Raw genomic sequence first — 19,768 nt, 5'->3', positions numbered from 1 at the left:
AGATCTTAAATATCCTTAGCATAATAAACTTATTCAGCTTGAGAAGTTAAAACATATGACTCGTTAGTTTCAACTTATGAGTCACAATAACCATTATAAACCCAAACTTATCCATTTCAAATATAGTCTTGCAATAAACATCACACCAAATATCTTTAAACAAAATTAAACTTTTTGTTTACACTAAATAATTTAATTGTAAGATATTTGTCAAAACGTCAAAATAATATAATTTAACTTCTTTCATCATGAAACTGATTAACAAATAATCATTAAATGATATTAAAAATGAAAAATAAAAGATATGTGAGGCATCCATTTGATGTTTTGGCATAGTCATAGCCAGCTTAAATGTCTTGTTACTTGTTGGCCGCCCAAAGGGGGAAATAGGCAAAGACAACAACATCAAGTTAATTAGGGAAGGTTGATATTTTGGACCTACCTTTGTTGAGCTAACCGCCCCAATTTGCTTGTCTTTAAGGCCGGCAATTTGCACTTTACTTTTTTTTTCTTTTATGCTATATTTCTATTATTAATTGCCAGCAACAAAATTCAATGCTTGTTATTATCCCCACCCATGTCCCTTTCCTTCATCCTCTGCCCAATTCCCTTGAGGTTTTAATTCTTTTTTTAATTTTTTATTCAATATTTGACTTACATATTACTAAAAATCATATCGCATGCATACCACAAATATGGAAATGTGTTTAAAAATAAGATACAATAAATAGTGAAACGTATGACTTAAAACTGATTAAGAACAATAACACATGAAATATGTACGATATTAAAATTAAAAAAATTAGATTAAATTGTTCATGAATGGATGTGTGTTTAAACATAACATACCATAAATAATGAAACGTAAGGTTTGAAACTAAGAATAATAACAACACATATGTAATATGTATAAAATTAAAATAAAAAATATTTTAACTTGTGGGTAAAAGAAAATTAAATAGGTAAATACATCATATTAAGAATATTAAATGCACTCCAATTGTTTGTCATGGTATTTTTGTTTTTCTATAGCATGTCAAAAAGTTATCAAAGAAAATTCAATATTAAACTTTTAGTTTTAAAAATTTAAATATCAAGTTGAATTATGATACCAACGCAATCAGTGACACAAATTTAGTAAGAGAACGCGTCTTATGTTAAAAGTTAACTTTTTGAAATTTACTTAAGAAATATTATTGGTGGTGATAAAGAATTTGTTATACATTCATTAAACACGAGTTTAATTTTTAGACATGTTAATTCTAGTTCTTTTATTCTAAAATTATATAAAAGCATGAAAAAACAAAAATGTCATCAAAATAGTTATTTAATAACATGATATATTAATCATTTCTAAATCGAGTTGGTAACCAATTAACCGATCACTTTTCTTGAAAACTTCAAATGAAGTAGAAGTTTATATGACTATCTTATACAACACGTGTAAAAAAGTTATGTGTTGAAATTTTGTTTACCAAATTTAATAGAATGAAATTTTTAATATTTGTATCAAACAGTAGGGAGATTATGAAAAAATATTAGGGATATTGAAATTAAAATTCTATCTTTATTATAGAAATTATTTTAAAATAAAGTGTTGAATATTTTCCAACTAAAATCATAGAAAGCAATTTTTTTTTCTTTTGAATGTACTAATTTGCATGAATCTTGCAAATGTTGTCCAGAGCAAAAGTCAATTTGTAGTCATTTTTCTTGTTGAAAAAGTTGGCATCTGTTATTTTAGGTTTAAATTAATAAAAAATTTAATGTGTTTTGATAATTTTTATGTGTTTTCATCTCGATTAATACCTCGTGGGTACAAGATTTTGATACCCTAAACTAATTTTTAATTTTCTTTTATTCTTTTTACTTTTCATAATTACATCAGAAAATAAATATAAGTTACTTTAAAATTTGTACCAGTAGCATGTATTATATTAATATATATATATATATATTTATAAGCATACATACGAAAAGAATTTAAAAACACAAAAGAATCTGAAATAATACATGATAGCAAACAAAAATCATACGTGAAAATATTACAAATAAACTTGATCCCAAAAGTGTTGTACATGAATTTTCTAATATTAATGTTGTTCTCTATCATTGACATGAGTACAAAGATGTTTCTTCGCCAACCCTCAAGAAATAGGCTTTTTTTTTCTTAAAAAATATATATGATCGATCATATATATAGACATAGATATCTATCTATATATTTAGAGACTAGACTTGACTTAGGCACCACTCACTATTCATTCCCTTGTCCTCCTTAATACCTCCGAGAAGTAATGGAAGGGTTCAATGGTTGGTTGTATGAAAGCTTCAACCATGATTTCGCCATTCGAAGGTTTTGTTCGGCAAGAGTTGAGCTTGAACAATGGGAGTTGGGCGATGCCATGAATAATGAGATTGAGCCCTTTTTTCCTGATGATGAAATTAGCACCCCTCATTTAGCTGCCTCTGAGGTCGATGACTTTGTTGATAGTTTCATTAACATGGATTATGATGTTGATGATGATGGGGATGGGGATGATAAAGACGATCGTAACTCCAAGAAGCAGCAAAATTTCCATCATTTTCAGGACAAAATCGAGGCATTTTCGATTGTCAATGATGATTCGCTGATGATTGAAGGAGATGAATTGGAGATGAGTAGCTCATGTGAAGATTTGGGAGCAAATGAAATGGTTCCTAGCATAGAGGAGGTCAGCCATGGGGTAGACCAAGGGCTTCACCTGGTGCACTTGCTGCTGGCATGTGCCGAGGCGGTAGGCTGCCGTGACATACACCTTGCGACCTCTATGCTCAGCCAAATTGGGGCTTCAGCTACTCCTTTGGGTGATTCACTGCAAAGGGTTTCCTATTGTTTTGCTACAGGATTGAAATCTAGACTGTCTCTTCTTCAAAATGTCAACGGAAACGGCACCATTACAAATTGTGCCATTGATGTGCCAATGATAGCTAGGGAGGAGAAAATGGAGGCTTTTCAATTACTTTACCAGACAACTCCTTACATTGCATTTGGCTTCATGGCTGCAAATGAGGCAATATGTCAAGCAGCACAAGGGAAAGGTTCCTTGCACATCATTGATCTGGGAATGAAACATACCCTTCAATGGCCTTCCTTGATAAGAGCGCTAGCATCAAGGCCTGAAGGTCCCCCAACTCTCCGAATCACAGCATTAACCAGTGATGAAGATCTAGTAGAGCTTGAAGCTAGCATGAAGTCCCTTGTCGAGGACGCCAGCTCACTAAGTATAGCAATGGAGTTCCACATGATATCAGAGCCAGTTACACCGTCTCTTATGACCAGAGAGAATCTCAACTTAAGAGAAGGGGAATCATTATATATCAACAGTGTTATGCACTTGCACAAATATGTGAAAGAGAGTAGAGGATCACTCAAAGCAATCCTCCAAGCCATCAAGAAACTAGGCCCAGCTTTGCTAACAATGGTGGAACAAGATGCCAACCACAATGGACCATTCTTTCTTGGGAGGTTCCTTGAGTCCCTTCAGTACTATTCAGCCATTTTTGATTCCCTTGAGGCAAGTCTACCTAGACATAGTCCTCAAAGGATGAAGATAGAGAGGCTTCACTTTGCGGAAGAAATTCGAAACATTGTAGCTTACGAAGGAACGGACAGAATGGAAAGGCATGAAAGAGCAGATCAATGGCGGAGACAATTAGGCAGAGCTGGGTTTCAAGTGATGGGGTTGAAGTGCTTGAGTCAGGCAAGGATGATGCTTTCAGTTTATGGCTGTGATGGTTACACATTGGGCAGTGAGAAAGGGTGCCTCCTCCTGGGGTGGAAAGGAAGGCCCTTGATGCTGGCATCTGCTTGGCAACTGCACAATGCTTCATCTGCCTACTAATCTACAACCACATTGTCTCAATCAAAACCATTATTTTATTTGGTTTGACATTGACATTTATTAAACTGGTTTTAGAAAACAATAAGATTAAAAAAGGTTTATGTTCTTGGGGACAATCACAATATAGGGCCCCTTGCCACTAGCAATTTCGTTGTCCAAGAAATTGCCTTTTTAGGACTTTGCAGGTTGATTACCTGTCCTGCAGAACTCCTTGGCCGGCTACTTCATATATATTTTTTCTTAAATGCACTTCCTACCTTCCAAATGTTAACTCTCTATATTTTGAAATAATACATAAACTTCAAAAAGAAAAAGTTTAAAGTCTTTCTACCATAAATGATCTCGTCCAAGTTCAATTACATCAATCTTCTAATAGGAAAGGATAAATAACATATCTACATAAATGTTGGTGAATGTAGTTAAGAGTTAGTGTATTATAAGAATTGAATCAAATTAATTTCTCTTTTATTGAATGAATAATTTAATCCTTATAGTATTAAAAAAATTAAATAAGATCAAATTAAAATAAAGTTAATATTTACTGCTTACAAAATACAATTTTTTTTGTTTAACAAAGTTTAGCATTTTTAAAGGTTTTATCGTTTTGTAAATGAAATCTTCTGGTTGAAATTGAACTGCAATTAAAATAATTAATTTTTAAGATATTTTGCATATAGTAAATGTTAACTCTATTATAATTTAAATTTATTTGATTCTTTTTTTATAGTATAGGGACTAAATTAATCTATTTCATAATAGAACTAATTTGATTCAATCCCTATAATACAATGGCCTACTAGGTACTTCAACCCAAAAACATATATTGGTCTTCCCAATATTGGGTTAGATAAGGAAGCTATGGCATTTTTTTGGTAAAAAATCTCTCTAGTTAATCTAAACTAAATAAATTGGTTCCACAATTAATTTAAAAATGAACAATTAAAGACAATTAATCACAACGTTAATGTCTTTCATCAATTGTGCATAATTATAACTGAAATATTACCAAATTTAACCCTCAATGTTTACATATTTGGTTAACTTAGTCTTGATTCTTAAAATTTCAACAAATTTAACTTCAACATAGACACATTTACAAATTATTGCAAACTAAATTTATTAAATCAAGACCAAATTAATAAAATATATAAATGATAAAAACTAAATTTGTTATTACATCAATCAAATTTATTTAAAACTGACAAAAAAAATACTAAAACCATCATTAATTATCCTTAATTGCTCCGATTGTTTTGAAAGACGATTAATTTATTCAAAACATCAAAATTGAAAGAAACTGAAAGTATTTTTACCGATTCTTTTCCTTATATTATCCAAAAGCTGTGAATTTGATGAAGTACTCGACATAGAAAAAAAGTGGAAGATAAACTTTGGGAAAAAGCCAAACCTCGAAATGATATCAAAGTAAATAAAAATGATAGCAATTATTGGAAAAGATGCACAGCGAGTATCAACACAGTTTAAAAGGGAAAAGATAATAAGATTTTTCAAGTACAACATGGTACACTAAATCGCAATTCTTGTTCAATAACATTATTATTTCTTTATAAGAGAAGCCTTCCATTCCAAAAACAATTAGGAAGCCCCAATTTCCTTTCCAAGTGATCATAATCAAATTCTACTCAAATGTGTGAACAATTGAATGAATACCTATCGTGGAAATGACTGTACCCCTTTCAGAAACCATTCTCATTTTGATGCCTTGTGACCCTGCACCTTGCTTTGGCTCGCAGCAGCTGACATTGTACGCAATCGACTAGCAATTTCTGTGAATGATGGCCTGGCTGCAGGATTAGGGGACCAACACTGTTCCATCAATTTCCTCCATTCAGGGTCACAAAAGCTTGGAATTGTCGGTCTCAGTGTGTTGCTTACAATTCCTCCTGTATTTCGACACCCACTTTTAGATCATAGAGAAAGAATTGACTCAACCCTAGAAGTTAAAAAGCATACATGACAAAAAATGCATATAATTATCTTACAGCCAAATCTACATGCAAATAGAAACTAAAGGAGGTGAGATTTATCCAACAACTTCCATTAAATCTTAGGATATCAGCAAAACACCTCCAAACAAGCATATGAAAAAAAGAACGGCTAAAATCTCAGTGTTAAAGCAGATGAGTTTAAATATAATATAGAAGAACAAAGGAATGCATATGTGAGAAAAAGGATATGGCAGCAATCTATGAAAAGATTAACAGAAGATCTTTAAAATGATTTGGCCTTTAGCAATGTAAAATTGCAAATGCGCCAACCTCAGCAAAAAGAAGGCACCAAAGAATGCTAATAAAATAGTCAAATGTAAAGACAAGAATGGTCACAAGGGTTAGTTACATGAAGATGCGCAAATGCTCTTGTATCTTAAAATTATAAGTTAATCAAACCAAGTCTAATAATTTTTTTTGTTTTAAAGGTATCCAAGGAATACATCAATCAAATAAAATAAGATAAATACCTCGTAAGCTCTTACTCTGAGAAGCTATAAGATTAAATAATTAAGATATGTCACAGAAACCAAAACTGGATGATGGATGATGTGTGTTTCAGCTTTTCAGGATGATTGAGTAGTCACTCAAGTTTGGTCAAATTTCACACTTGCATTCTAATTGTGATGCTATTAGAGGTAATAATCAAGTCAAAGACTCTAGGTTTGTCAGACATGCATAGTATATATGCATGTTTATGCACTCTTATTTACACGCATACGTACCAAATGACAGAACATGTTCTCAGTATAGCAACACCAAACACATACATTATTGTATAGCATTTGGCATGACATAGATCATATGCCAGCTGGATACACAGCATATCTGCAGAAAATTGATGTACTGGACTTAATTTTTACTGTGTAAATACAGCTGCTACAGTCTCCTATATAGACACAGTTCTGACCTTTCAAACCAGGAAAACTTATCAGTTATTAGTATCCTAAAAAATTAGAATTCCTATCTGATATGTACACTATTATAAGTGACAGTCCAAAATTCAAACACACATGTTGTCACATTATCTGACAATATCCATGTTAGGAATCAGCATTGAGGAGATATTTTCCATGGATGAAGTCTAAAAATCAAATGTCATTTAACAGGCTCAATGCCTCATGGTTAATAAAACAGACTATCCTTTACGGATTTTGTCAGTGCATCAACCAAAAGTACTTTCATTTTATATTTTGGCTCTAGAACAAAAATTTTAGCCCAAAGGATGGAAAACACAGGTTGTTACTTCAAAACATCATTCTATGAGTGTTATTTAGTTTTTCATTTGCCTCTAAAACTGGTGAGAATTTTCTTGACACAAGCACAACCTTAATAGTTACAAGTACTCAAGTCATACCTATAATTGCACCATAGTGCATATTGGCATAAGGCTCTTCCCCAGTGAGAATCTCCCATAAAACAATACCAAAAGAGAACACATCAACCAGCAGATCGACAAAGAAGTGTAAAGCATAGTACTGAAAAGAGACTTATGTCATGGCTATATATACCCGAGGCAGAATAAGTAACAAGAATATGATGTTCTTCCTCAACAATCAATGCAGCAATGCTAGCGATATCATCAAAACAGATATAAAAGAAGTATACAGAAACCAGATAGGTTTCTGAGGAACTATCTCACCATCAAAATATTTTAATTTTCTTTCACATCCCCATGCACCATCTCTCTCTTCTTTCTCTTCTTTTTTAAATATTTCAGTTAAGGCTCCCATATAAAGGTGCTTGCATATGTGTGCATGTGCACACACGTAGGTTCATGTATATGCTTTATTTAGATATATTAGTCATCAAAGAATAAATGGCAATTAATAGTGTGGTAAAAAATACAGTTCAAAAAAAAATGAACTACCACTTACTGATTCAGACTCAACAATTGATTCTCCTAGACTATTACCAATGTCATCCATCTTTTGAGTCCCATTTCATTTAAAAAGCCATGTTAAAAAATAGTTTGATGCTCTATAGTTTAGCTACGACAGATGCTGCATTATGATATACCACAAGCAAAATCTGTTCAATTTCTTTCCTCTAAGATGACAGCAAACTTGCACATTCTTTCCTTCTTTGAAAAAGTCAGCTGCTTGAAGCCACTACATCTGTTAAATGTCCTTTTAAAATGATACATGGTACTGCTCTTAAGCTCAAACTATCTCGATAAATAAAAAGATGCAGACAAATATTTCGCAAAAATACATCTTTAGCAAAATTCTCTACTGTAATTAGTAAGATTCAGTGGTAAACTGCCTCCTCCTAACCCACTACAGCCAACTATTAAGCAGTAGCAGCCATTTTTATTATCATTATCTTAATTTTCCATTAGATGGTAGCTGATAATGGCAGGAATTCAGAATCTGTACTGATCAGTGCAATGGCTTCTTAAATAAAGAATAATAAGTTAAAGAAAGCCTTCTCCCCATTGAGTCTTAAGGACTGATTTTTACAATGCAATAATCAGATAAAACCTACCAGATGATCAATGGGAAGAATCAGGAAGAGCAAATAGCTTATTGTAACAGTTCAAGTTATTTTCATGAATGACGTCTTACCTTTTCTGAAACCTTATTGCTGCCCCCATTCAAGAGCTCCGGGGCCATCCACGGTAGGGTCCCCCGAACACCACCAGAAACTAAGGTATTACGTTTTATTTTAGACAGTCCAAAATCACCAACCTGGAAAGAAAAATAATATCTTAGAAATGTAATTATTAGCACCAAATTTAACCATCCTAAATTTGTCCAGGGCAGATGACCAAGGGTAACCTTGCAAATAGGTCGTGAAGGATCTTTCAAGTTAACAAGCAAGTTGTCACATTTCAGATCAAAATGCACAATATTTTTTGAATGTAAATATTCCATCCCGAATGCTGCATCCATGGCAATTATGAGCTTCTTACGACGATCAAGCAACCTGCAAATTTAAATTAGGCAGAACGGTCAAACAGGAGATGTTCATGAACTAACAAAGGCAGTTATGAAATTCTAGGATATCTTCAGCCCCCCCCCCCCCCCAAAAAAAAAAAAAAAAAAAAACAAAGACAAACTATTATTAAGTAACAAAATGAAAAGAGAATTCACCTATCCTTGCGAAGTAAAACATGCCTAAGGGAACCATCAACCATGAACTCTGTAACAGTAGCCATTGTTCCTCCAGGACCATCTTGCACCACACCATAAAATGCCACCACATTTGGATGATGAAGTTTGGAGAGAATGTCAGCTTCCCGCCAAAATTCAATGGTCTGAGGATGAAGTGTAAATCTTTTAGTATAGCATTAAGTATGAAATAATACCAAAGAGAGAGAGAACAGCAGTTGCAAACATGCATTAACTAGGTTAGATGACGATGATGATAATTAATAATAATAGCAGCAATAATAAAGAAAATAAATCATCGAGAACAGCCATGTGGTCTATTGGTAGAGTGGCTGAACTCTTAGTTCAAGTTACATATACGAAACCCTGGCAACCCCAAGTATGAAAAAAAAAAGAATAATTACAGCTCTATTTGGACCCCCACCCCCTTTCACACCCCAAAAAATTAAATAAATAAAATGAAATGAAAAAATGATAATAGTTTTAGTTAGTTAACTTCCTTTTAAGATCAAGAGGCTTTTGCCCAATGGTATCATGAAAGCATACACGGAAAATGTATCACATGTATAAAAATATTAATAATTTGCAAGTTAGGCAAATTACCAATCTTTCTTGCTCAGATGATCGACCTGTGAAGCAGCTTTTTTTTATTCTCTTGATGGCAACATCTGATCCCCTCCATTTGCCATGATATACGGTCCCAAATGTACCAGAACCCAGCTCCCTCAACTCTTCAAGATCTTCATTCATTATGAGCTATAACATGATCCAGGACAAACAAGTAAGCATCTAATACATATTACAGAACATTTCAATACGTGGGACACCGTCAAAACAGGTTGAGGCCCAAAGTATAACAAGCCAGTGAGAAGAGAAATGCATTTTTCATTTCAGATTATGTGCATGGAAGTTTTCAAAAGAAAAAAAAGTGCCAGAAACACGTCCATGCAGCTTCAAAGCATTTAATGGCCAGTACATACTCCAAAAGTTTATCCTCATTGCATTTGAGTCCACAAAATTAAGTTTATGATGAGAGACAAATACTGAATCTAAACTTATCAGAAAGGGGGGGAAATTAAAATAGCATTACAAAAGAACAAAATTTCCAAAAAAAAAACTAAGATGTTTTAATGCCTTTGTCAATTTAAGAAACCATTCTAGCACTAGCTATTCTTCTAGAACTTCTATCAAGCAAATTACAGTCATCAGAATCAAAGTATGTCCTTGTTCTTTTCTTGCACACAGAAAGACAAAAATAAAAAGCTTCAAAAGGATCAGAATACATATCTAGTAAGAACTAAAAGCTAGACATTAATATAGGCTGTCCCTTGCATACCAGGTTTTTATTAGATTACTATGTGACGCACATGAGCAAAAGGAAAGCTAATTTCTGCAACTAGAAGCCTCTATAAAGACAAGCAAGCACTGCCCCATACTGTTCCACTACCCAGTGGAAGTGAACCTCGATGCATCTAAACATGCACCGTAGCATTAGATAACAAAAGCACTTCAGACCTTTTCAAGTGAACATGCTTTTTTGCAAGGTAATAAGCAGGAAAAAAGATCTACTTGATTGAAGTTATTTATAACTTCTTTAATTTTTTTATATTTAATGTACCTTTTAAGTAAAAAAGAGATAATATCAAACTCCCTACTTTTCAAAAGTTTGAGTATTCAACAACAAACATGGGACCACTCCATTTCATATGCACCAAAAGTAAAACAACAAAAGCAGGAGAATCTGTGACAACAGTAGCATACCTGCAAGGTGTTGATATCAAATTCTCCCAGAGAAGGATCCAAAGGAGGTAGACCAATATTCCTCTTTTCTGATTTCGTCTTCTAGAAGAACCAATGCAATCATATTCTATTAGGTGACATCTATTAAGAAAGTAAGGTGTACAAAATCAATTCTCATTGACATTAATTACCTCATATTCTGACTCTGGTGTTCTTAGGTTCTCTATCATGGCATCAAACTGCATACTTTCACTGATTTGCACTTGGGGTTGACCATCCTTCGGGTTGTCTTCACCAATTTTTTTATCAGACTCAGCTTGGCTCAATGGAACTACACCCACTGGGGCAAACTGATCTGATACATGATCTTGGTTGATGAGAGAACCATCTTTTTCACCAAAATCTTGCGCCAACTTCTGAAATATGACCAGCGTTTGGGCTCATGGTTTTCCATGTTCAAGCTCAAGCCAGCTCCATCTGTCTGCAGTGGGCTAACACCAGAGGATTCCTCAGAAAGCATTGCTTTGGAAAATATATCAGAAAGGAAGTCTCGAGGAAATCGATCATTGATATCAATAAGAATGTCTCCCTGCTCCGCCCTGATAATACCGCTACTGTGGTTCTCTTTAGAATCATCTTTTGTAGAGCTCTCCGTCCTCAAATCAACCTGAAAATGCACTGGTGGGTTTCTGCTAGTCAAGTTGGCATCATGGGGCAGAGCAAAAGCTGATTCATTTCCTACAGGAAGCCCTGGCCCAGTTTCAGCTTTCACATCAAATGTGGGTTTCTTTTCATCAACTGGAAGGTTATCTTTTGGAAAACCAACCCGAACCCCATCCTTGTTTGGAGCTTGAATATTGTCCATAGGATTTGAAACTGCTTGCTTCAGACCTGTGTCCAACACTTCCTCAGAAGGCTTTGAGTTCATCTGAGAAACAGCAGCAGGAAATTCTTTGTGCTTTTGCCGTTGGGAAATTTCATCATCAATGATTTTATTAGAAGGTTTTGCAGCAGATTTTTCACTATGGGAAGCAATATTAGTATCACATAAATTTCCAACAGTTTCTGTGTTTGGACATTGCTGTGCCATATCAGATTGTGGATGAGCTAAGAGCAACTGAGAACCTAATGAATCATCAGACTTTGATAATCGATTCAGCAAATCTAACTGCTCTCGAGGTATTCTTTCTGAATAATAAACCTTGTGAGGAGGCACTGTCGGCTCATGGTAGCTTAAATCAGTTGGATTAGACTCAGAATCAGCATAACTAGAAGTTGAATGATGGTCATCATTACCCTGTTTAGGAACAAGCACTTCATTCACAGCATCAACAGATGACGCATCTTTTTCATTGTCCTGGTTTTTAGCTTCATTTTTTAAAGTGAAATGCGGCACTTCTTGTGGAACAACTGCAACTGGTACTTCTTCACACTGAAAATGATTTATCACCTTTCCTTCATGCAGCCGGGAAGAAACTGGGTGATCTGTTTCCGAAGGACGATGTTTTTCAAGGTCATTGCCCTGGTGACCAGAACCATCAGGTTTGGGTTTGAACTCGGTCGCCAGCATCTGCAGATTCTGTTGTTGTAGACCATTGTATGGTGGCACTTCAGTCAAGCGTTCATGTTGATTCATAAACCCATTAGGAGGAACGGAATTAGAAAATTCTGCAATATAGGAATAATTAGAAGAATTATGACCATACTGCAATGGATACCCCATCCTCTGGCCATGATAAAACTCTGGACGGGTTTCGTAGGCACCTGAGGAACTTGGTAAAACTGGTTGAGAAGACTGAAAAGTTGATGATGACACCATAATGCCAGGAATGTTAGAAGAGCTAATGACAACCGAGTCTCCAGCAACTCTGCTTGTTTCCCTGTTTATGCTCGTTCCCACTGGTTCTGTTAAATTGTTAGCACAAAAGCTTGTCAACCCATGCAGAGTAGTGCTTGTCCTTGTTCCAAAGTCCATTCCATTAACAGCTACCACATATTGAATCTCGGAATCACCATCCATGTTGCCTAGACCAAACTGAGTATCCTCCAAATCACTCAGTGAGAACAGAAACATTCTAAGCTTTTCAGAGGCGTCTTTGTCTAGAAGTTCATTACATTCCTCCATCATATTCTGCAAATCTTCGTCTGAAGACACAGAAACTAAAGCATCAAAGTCCTCTCCTGGAAGCTGATATTTAATCACTTCTGTTTGATCATAAATTGCTAATATCTTCTGCTTAAGCTCCTGCCACGAAATATCCTTTCTGATGCGAATTATGCGAGTTTCACCTCCAACATACCTTAGCTTTCTGTCACTTGGTCGAGGTAGGATTTTCCCACCAAAGCTGCAAAGAACCTTCATCTTTGTTGATGTGCCATCAGAGGTCCCAATTGACATATATAGAAGTCCTCTATTATTTTCATAGCCTAATGTAGTCTGCCGCATTGATTGATGTGACCCATAATTACTTTGGTTTTCATGTACAGAGTCTTTTCTTTCAACCCCCCTCGGACCTTTCTCTACCGTGTTAAGCATTGAAATATCAGACCCACTTTCAGATTCTGTACGACTAATGCCTAAAAGACCTTTTAGATCCATATATCCTGTTGCATAACTGGGTTCACCCAGAGAATTTTGGATGAAATGCTTCCTAGGATTTAACCGATCCCGCATAAATTCAAAAGAAAACTCCTCACCAGTCTGTATGGAATAATTAAGTACAGGCTTGACATCTGATCCTTTTAGCTCAGGAGGCCTTATACTCATGTTTAAGCTGGTCATAGGATCTGGCATAAATGCTTGAGTTGCATGGGGGAATTCCCCATTTCCATGCTCCACAGAGTTGTATTGTTTACTAACTCTAGAATGTTCCATGAAAATCTTGTTTTGATTTTTCTCCATTCATTTAGTCTCAGTTGAGTCCCTGTGCCCACATGATGTCATTCAAATATAAAAATAAGCTCACAAATTAGTACAGAAATCTTCTACTGACAACCAATCACCATATAGTACAAAAAAGTCAAACTTGCCAAGCAACTGAAACACAATAGCACATTCTATTTGGTTTCCAGTTTCACAACCAAAAACAGATGACAATAGCCGTCAGGAACCTGTATGAGGAGTAACTGCTACTGGACCTGCAATAAGATGGACTTTAAATCAGACTTTAAAGCATGAAACATAATTCAGAACTATGTTTGAGTAACAAGAAAGTAAAACAAATATGAAAGAAACTAGGAACCAATGCGCAATGTTAACCCAAAGTACACCTCTGTAATTTTAACAAGAAAATGTGCTGCTAAATACTCTTAACACCTAATTATTTTTCACTCAGTAACTAACACCTTAATATCAGCTGAATTTGATTAGAAGCAATTCATTAATCAAGACTTGAAATCCTCACTTCCCCAGGACTTAGAACATTGAATGAACAGATAGAAGAAAGGCCTAAAGGAACAAAGGGGCCCAGAGGAGGATAGATCTCTTGATTCAACGCTTATTGTTCACAAAAATCCAGATTGGTAAGCCTAAATGCATTGATGTTAATAGTTGGTACCAATAATTTGAAGCTTATTGTTAACTATTTTAGATGCTAAACCATAACAAGAAGAAATTAATAACTAAAATCCAACTTATCTTTCTTAAGGTTCTACAACTTCTCTGACGCCCAAAGGATATAATTCACAACAAAGACATTAGAAACAAATATCAAACAATAAATATGTTACAACCCTCAAAAACAGAAGCTTAACACTATGCTGTTTTCCCCTACAATGCCTAAGTTACTAATAACCTTGTGTTTCATATTCTCTAATTTGTTTTAAGGTAAAATAAATGATGAAAGCACCCCAAGCATTTGGCTCAATGGTAGGTGCATGTACTCGTCTGCTCAAAGAAATGGGTTCAAATCCCACTTTTCCCCGAATTAAACCAAAAACCAGGCTAAAAAATTTGCTAGAAACAAAAAAAACAGCAAACTTTAAAACAACATTATACCAACCTAAAAAGATAGAATAGATATAATCACCTAAACTCCCAAGCACTTTTAAGATGATCCAACCAAAGACATAAATGAGGGGGCCAAGGACATCAATTAAGACTCCCCATCAATTATCCTGAAATCACAACTGTTGTCTTTATTATGACACGTAGTTGTTTGGCTTGTCAACTGTTTATTGGAATTTCACAACTTTGCCAATCCAAACTTAATTATGGCCAACACATGCATTGGGGTTACTTATCAATCTTCCAATCCCCCAAACCCAGAAGTAAAAATAAGAATGAATATAAGCTAACAATCCAAGTTTAAACTTCAAACTACTTTCTCTTCTAGGTAAACGTTTAGTATACTTAAACCAGAAGCATTAACCAAGTAACAAATCAACTAAAAACTAAATACGCAGATTGCCCTGCTACATAATACCCTCTAGTTTTAAAATCTACCAGAAAACTAAAAAAATAAAACCCTAATATTTGTAGAGAAATTTTTCTTTCAGATCAACAAAGTTGAGCTTATCAACTCCACAAAAAATAACAAGATTTAGAGGAACAAAAGGCGAAAATAAAAATAAAAAAGCAAAACATATGAATAATAACCTTTTGAGTTGAAAAAAAAGCATACCTGAAAGCCGAAAGAGAAAAGGGTTTGTAATTGAAGGTTTCACGAGTGAACCAGCAGAAATCCCTGTAACCAGCAAAATAAAAACCCTTCTTTTCAAACCTCAAACTACAGTTTCTGTGATAATTAACGGAAAAGAAAACAAATTTGAAAATAAAAAAACTTTTCTTTTAGACCACAAAAAGCGTTCACATATGATATAGATCTCTCTTTCTTCAATCTCTGACTTCTCTCTGCAAATCTATTTCATTCTTCAACTAGTCAATAAAAAAGATACTGTTAATGACATTCCTATATTACCCTTTAGTTTTAGATATATTTACATTGTCTTTTGTCCTAACTTACGGTTTTTTTGTTTAGTGACTAGATTACCCCTAATCTTTAAGATCACGTGTTTCTCATGCTAAGTTGGGTTTTTTGTTTTCTTCCTTTAATTACCGCTATCGACTTTCCGGTGAGTAATCAATGGTGTAATTCGCTTGTATGTTGAAGACATAAAAAATTAGTGTCAACTTGACGAAGAACATAAGGATTTAATCAACTATTTATATACGGTAAAGGCCCGAGGGTGCAGCATTAAGATGATACACAATAACGTATATTAGCAAATTGCTGTTGTAGTTTGACTTAGGACCTCTTTTATTATTATGACACTTTTTTTTTAAGAAATAATTATAACAGACTTGTTTTAAAAGTAAGAAATAAATGAAATTTGGAAAAAAGACAAAAAGCTAATTATAAGTAATTTTATATATATATTTCTTATTTTGGGGATGGGAACTCACTCACTCTTGCTTGATAGATTATCAAGCTGGAATGAATGAATATTAAAAGTGATTATTGGAGGGAACCCCTAAACAAATCAACTACACCTGCAGTTATCAACTAAATTTATTTGAAGTGTGTGTTTTTCCTTTGCAGTTCTAGTTATTACAGACAAAACTATTTCACAATCATTACACAATTAACAAATTATATAAATAAATAATATTTGTGTATTTTCTCGAAATGCTGTAATAACTATTACAATTGTGTAACTCAAATTCTAACAATATGTTTAGTTCCCTACTTGGTAGGCCCCACTTAATCCCTGTTGTTTGGTTCATGGTATTGCTATTACGGATCTAATACATTACTGACCTAATTCTCAAAATCCACCGATATCTAATCTCCCTTTTGCTCAATTTAGGTGCTGCTTCGTTTACCCTCCCTGTTTTACCCTGCCGATCGGCTTCCCCTTTGCGTCTTCTCTTCCTTCCTTCTAGCTTCTGCCGATTTACTCAGTTTCTGCCGATTTGCTCCCTCTGTCTCTCAACCTTTTCTTTTCTTTTCTTTTTCTTTACAACATTTTACGCTTGGCCTTCTCAACCAGTCAACCTTCCTTCACCGCTGAATAGCCATTCCATTCCACGGGAGTATTTTTTTTCCCTTTTCATTTTTTGCCCTCAGCTTCATCTTCTTCTTTCCTTTCCATCTCTGCGTTTCCCTTTTTTCCTTCTTATTTCCCTTTTTTCCTTCATTACTGATGTTGAAATTCCGCTGGAAGAACCATAACATATCAGCTTCAAGTATCAGAGGAGAGAAATTCAAGATTGCTCCTTTTTCTCTCTATAAATTAATTATTATTATCGAAAATGGCTATTTCCTTTGTTTATTTGTTAATCGACAATGAGCGATCAATCGGAGGAATTGCCTCTCATGGCTCCCCCACCGACACTGACCCCAACGAGATCGACCTCGAGGCCGGTCCAGCCGATCAAATTCAGTGTCAAATTTGCCTCGAAACCGACGGTATGTTCTACTTTTAAACCCTATTTCCTCAAATTTAACTTCCTTTTTTTAACGAAATTTTAAAAAATTGGTTTCATCGATTGTGCTATGAATCAGGATCACTTTGCATATTTTAAGCCTTCCTCTCGAAAAAAATATGGTCTATTTTTTCCTTCAAAATCCAACTATGTACATCACTCTAGTATAACGTTTCAATTTTTTCGTTTGGCGACCGAACTGATTGGATTATTAAACAAAATTAGAGAAGATAAAAATAGCAATTTAATTATTTTCAATTCCCTTTTTTTTATTTTAAATAATTCCTTCCCAGTAAATTTTTTTGGTCATCCTACACAATAATGTTTAATAATTATGAAAAAAAGAAAACTTAATTTTTGTTTCTAAAGGTGTTGTTAAACTTAATTTTTGTTGTTAAAGGTGTTGTTTGAAGGAACTTGTGCTAATAACTAGTTCAATGTGCAATTGTTTTCCTCAGGTAGAGATTTTATTGCTCCTTGCAAGTGCAAAGGAACATCAAAATATGTACATCGGGAATGTTTAGATCATTGGCGAGCTGTAAAGGTATAAACATTTATACCCTTTTTCTTCATTTTTGAACAGTGAACTTGGAATTCTTTATACTTTATTTGTACTATGGTTTCACTGGCGTCTGTAGGAGTGCTTTTCTTTACAGCTGTTATTTCATTGCTTGAACTAAATTTCAATGCTAGTGTTGTTGTGTTACATTCTTGAAGGCTACCTATAATAAGTTTATAGGTAAATTGTTTGCACGTTTATACAACATTTACAACAATCAATAAAACTTAAACAAGAATTAACCTATGTTACCTTCTTGAAGGCTACCTTTACCTAACAGTAGATAGGACAAAGTTGATTAAGTGCTTTGGATATTTTTGGACAATGTGCATTTGATTAGGCGCTTGCTTGGTGTGCCTAAGCATACTTTTTGTTAAGGTGTTAGACATTAAAAGAAGCAGTTTGGTTGAAGCTCTCTTTAATTTAATTTGTTTTGAACTTTTCTTTTCACTAGATGTACCTTTAAGAGTGAGAAAAGGATAACATCTAACTTATTAGATGTACCTTATTAGATGTTGAGAATGCGCTTGCGAAGTTCACATGGGCTAAAGAAGTTCATAAGAAGATAGTTAAGCTGAAAGAGGAAGGCAAACCAATGCCAAAGAACTTTGCTGAGGTAGGTTCACCACTGGTTTTTTTCAGTTATGTTTTTGCTGATCATATGTTGAATGATTAAAATGTATGAGCTAGTGTATTTATGCTTATCGCTCAATTTGTCTGATCTTAAATTCTCTAAGTTAATGTATTTTTGTCTTTTGGCTGCTGCTCGGTGAATATGATGTTGAATGTAGGATGAGCTATTTGAAAGACAAGTAAGATATTTGTCTAAGAAGGTAGGGGAGTTAGTTATGCATATTATCTGAGTCAAAATGATGATTGTATATCTTGTTGTTCAGACTATAGTTTGAGTGTCTGATATATATGTTTGACACGGGTGTGTTATGTTCATTTTTTGTCCAATTTTTTTAATGTATTTGGAGGATTTTTAGAGGATTATCTCCCTATATTCATTCTGGTCCCAGACTTGCATCAAACATGGATGCATAAAGGAAAAGAAAGAGTCGAACTAACATAGAGTTACAGATGTTTGGTCTGCTGATCTGCGTTATGCTTTTTTGGTTCAATGCCAGATTGCTTAAAAGACTGAGATGTCTGCCTTCATTCATCTTCAGTTGCTGAAATTCGCATTTGATTTCGGATGAATGTTTCTCCCACAGTTTAAAACATCAATGACAAGTATTAGTTTATGCATCTCTCTCTTTCTCCATTGGAAATGTCATTCGTTTTATTTTTTTATCTTTTGTAGGTGCAAAAGCTAATGGGTTCAACACCATTGGATCTTGCCAAGTTTAATATGGTAAAGAGTGGAGAAATGAGCCGTAATGCTCCTTGTCCATGTGGTTCCAAGAAGAGATACAAAAGGTAATTTGGCACACTATTTCCCAGCGATCTGTGTTGCTGTAAGTAGCTCATAACCTGGACGCAGTGCTTAAGAGATTTTATGTCCTCAACCATGGAATGTTTTTCCAGTGCCAGTGCTGTTCCCTTCAAGTATCACAATTTGTTTATCTTCTTTCATAAGAAGTTTTGCTTTGTGAGCTAGTCTCGTTTTGATACTTATATGTTGTTGGGGTCTACTTTAGTATCTAACTTTACAAGTAGGTCTATTTTGACTATGAATTTATATTCCGTCCAAATTTAATGATGTGAGACAATCTTAAAGTGTTATGTTAATAAAATTTTATATATTTCAAGTTCAAAGATTGAAATATATCTAATTGTCAAGTTTAATTATTAAAGTGTTATGTCAATAAAATTTTATATATTTCAAGTTCAAAGATTAAAATATATCTAATTGTCAAGTTCAATTATTAAAGTGGACAAAAAATATACAAGTACTAAAATAAACTTAATTGTCAAGTTCAGGTTAAGAAGTACACTAAATCTTTGGGGTAAATTTTAAAATTATACATGAAATTTAATTTACGGTATGTTTGTTAATATTTTCTAATTTTTTTTGTAGAATAATTAAATTA

General features: G+C 34.2%; 2 protein-coding genes and 1 non-coding gene across 6 annotated transcripts; 2 read left to right on the top strand and 1 right to left on the bottom strand.

Moving 5' to 3' along the window:
- Positions 1 to 2,070: 2,070 nt before the first annotated feature.
- LOC107917141 (GRAS family protein RAD1) lies at positions 2,071 to 4,140 on the top strand. Its single transcript, XM_016846525.2, has one exon. The coding sequence runs from the start codon at positions 2,298 to 2,300 to the stop codon at positions 3,882 to 3,884; it is 1,587 nt and encodes a 528-aa protein (XP_016702014.2). The 5' UTR covers positions 2,071 to 2,297; the 3' UTR covers positions 3,885 to 4,140.
- Positions 4,141 to 5,364: 1,224 nt separating this feature from the next.
- On the bottom strand, positions 5,365 to 15,610 carry LOC107917890 (uncharacterized). The gene is made up of 11 exons (XR_005909341.1): positions 15,369 to 15,610; positions 13,777 to 13,884; positions 12,511 to 13,670; positions 10,938 to 12,414; positions 10,768 to 10,848; positions 9,610 to 9,762; positions 8,989 to 9,152; positions 8,674 to 8,821; positions 8,461 to 8,583; positions 7,251 to 7,338; positions 5,365 to 5,788 (listed from the first exon to the last, which is right to left on the bottom strand). It is a non-coding gene; the product is annotated as an uncharacterized protein (transcript).
- Positions 15,611 to 16,419: 809 nt separating this feature from the next.
- LOC107922675 (protein translocase subunit SecA) lies at positions 16,420 to 19,493 on the top strand. Of its 4 annotated transcripts, none has more exons than XR_005909342.1 (4): positions 16,420 to 17,156; positions 17,632 to 17,717; positions 18,187 to 18,348; positions 19,039 to 19,493. XR_005909342.1 is itself a non-coding variant. In XM_041087106.1 (4 exons), the coding sequence occupies exons 2-4, from the start codon at positions 17,690 to 17,692 to the stop codon at positions 19,156 to 19,158; spliced, it is 252 nt and encodes an 83-aa protein (XP_040943040.1). In that variant the 5' UTR covers positions 16,488 to 17,156; positions 17,632 to 17,689; the 3' UTR covers positions 19,159 to 19,493. The 4 variants fall into 4 exon arrangements, 3 of the variants coding, with proteins under 3 accessions (XP_040943039.1, XP_040943040.1, XP_040943041.1); XM_041087106.1 differs by having other exon boundaries at positions 16,488 to 17,156; positions 18,245 to 18,348; XM_041087105.1 differs by lacking the exon at positions 18,187 to 18,348 and having other exon boundaries at positions 16,440 to 17,156.
- The last annotated feature ends 275 nt before the right edge of the window (positions 19,494 to 19,768 follow it).

This window comes from Gossypium hirsutum, chromosome D01 (genome assembly GCF_007990345.1).
Source record: "Gossypium hirsutum isolate 1008001.06 chromosome D01, Gossypium_hirsutum_v2.1, whole genome shotgun sequence".
Lineage (NCBI taxonomy): Eukaryota > Viridiplantae > Streptophyta > Magnoliopsida > Malvales > Malvaceae > Gossypium > Gossypium hirsutum.
Note: the sequence above shows the minus strand (reverse complement) of the source record. Positions and strands in the feature narration are given on the sequence as shown.

Excerpts from the sequence above, each read along its gene's own strand:
- LOC107922675 (XM_041087105.1), top strand. The coding sequence starts at position 17,000 with ATGGCTATTTCCTTTGTTTATTTGTTAATCGACAATGAGCGATCAATC. Across the intron at positions 17,157-17,631 it reads AATTTGCCTCGAAACCGACG|GTAGAGATTTTATTGCTCCT; the intron begins GTATGTTCTACT and ends TGTTTTCCTCAG. Across the intron at positions 17,718-19,038 it reads ATCATTGGCGAGCTGTAAAG|GTGCAAAAGCTAATGGGTTC; the intron begins GTATAAACATTT and ends TATCTTTTGTAG.
- LOC107917141 (XM_016846525.2), top strand. The coding sequence starts at position 2,298 with ATGGAAGGGTTCAATGGTTGGTTGTATGAAAGCTTCAACCATGATTTC.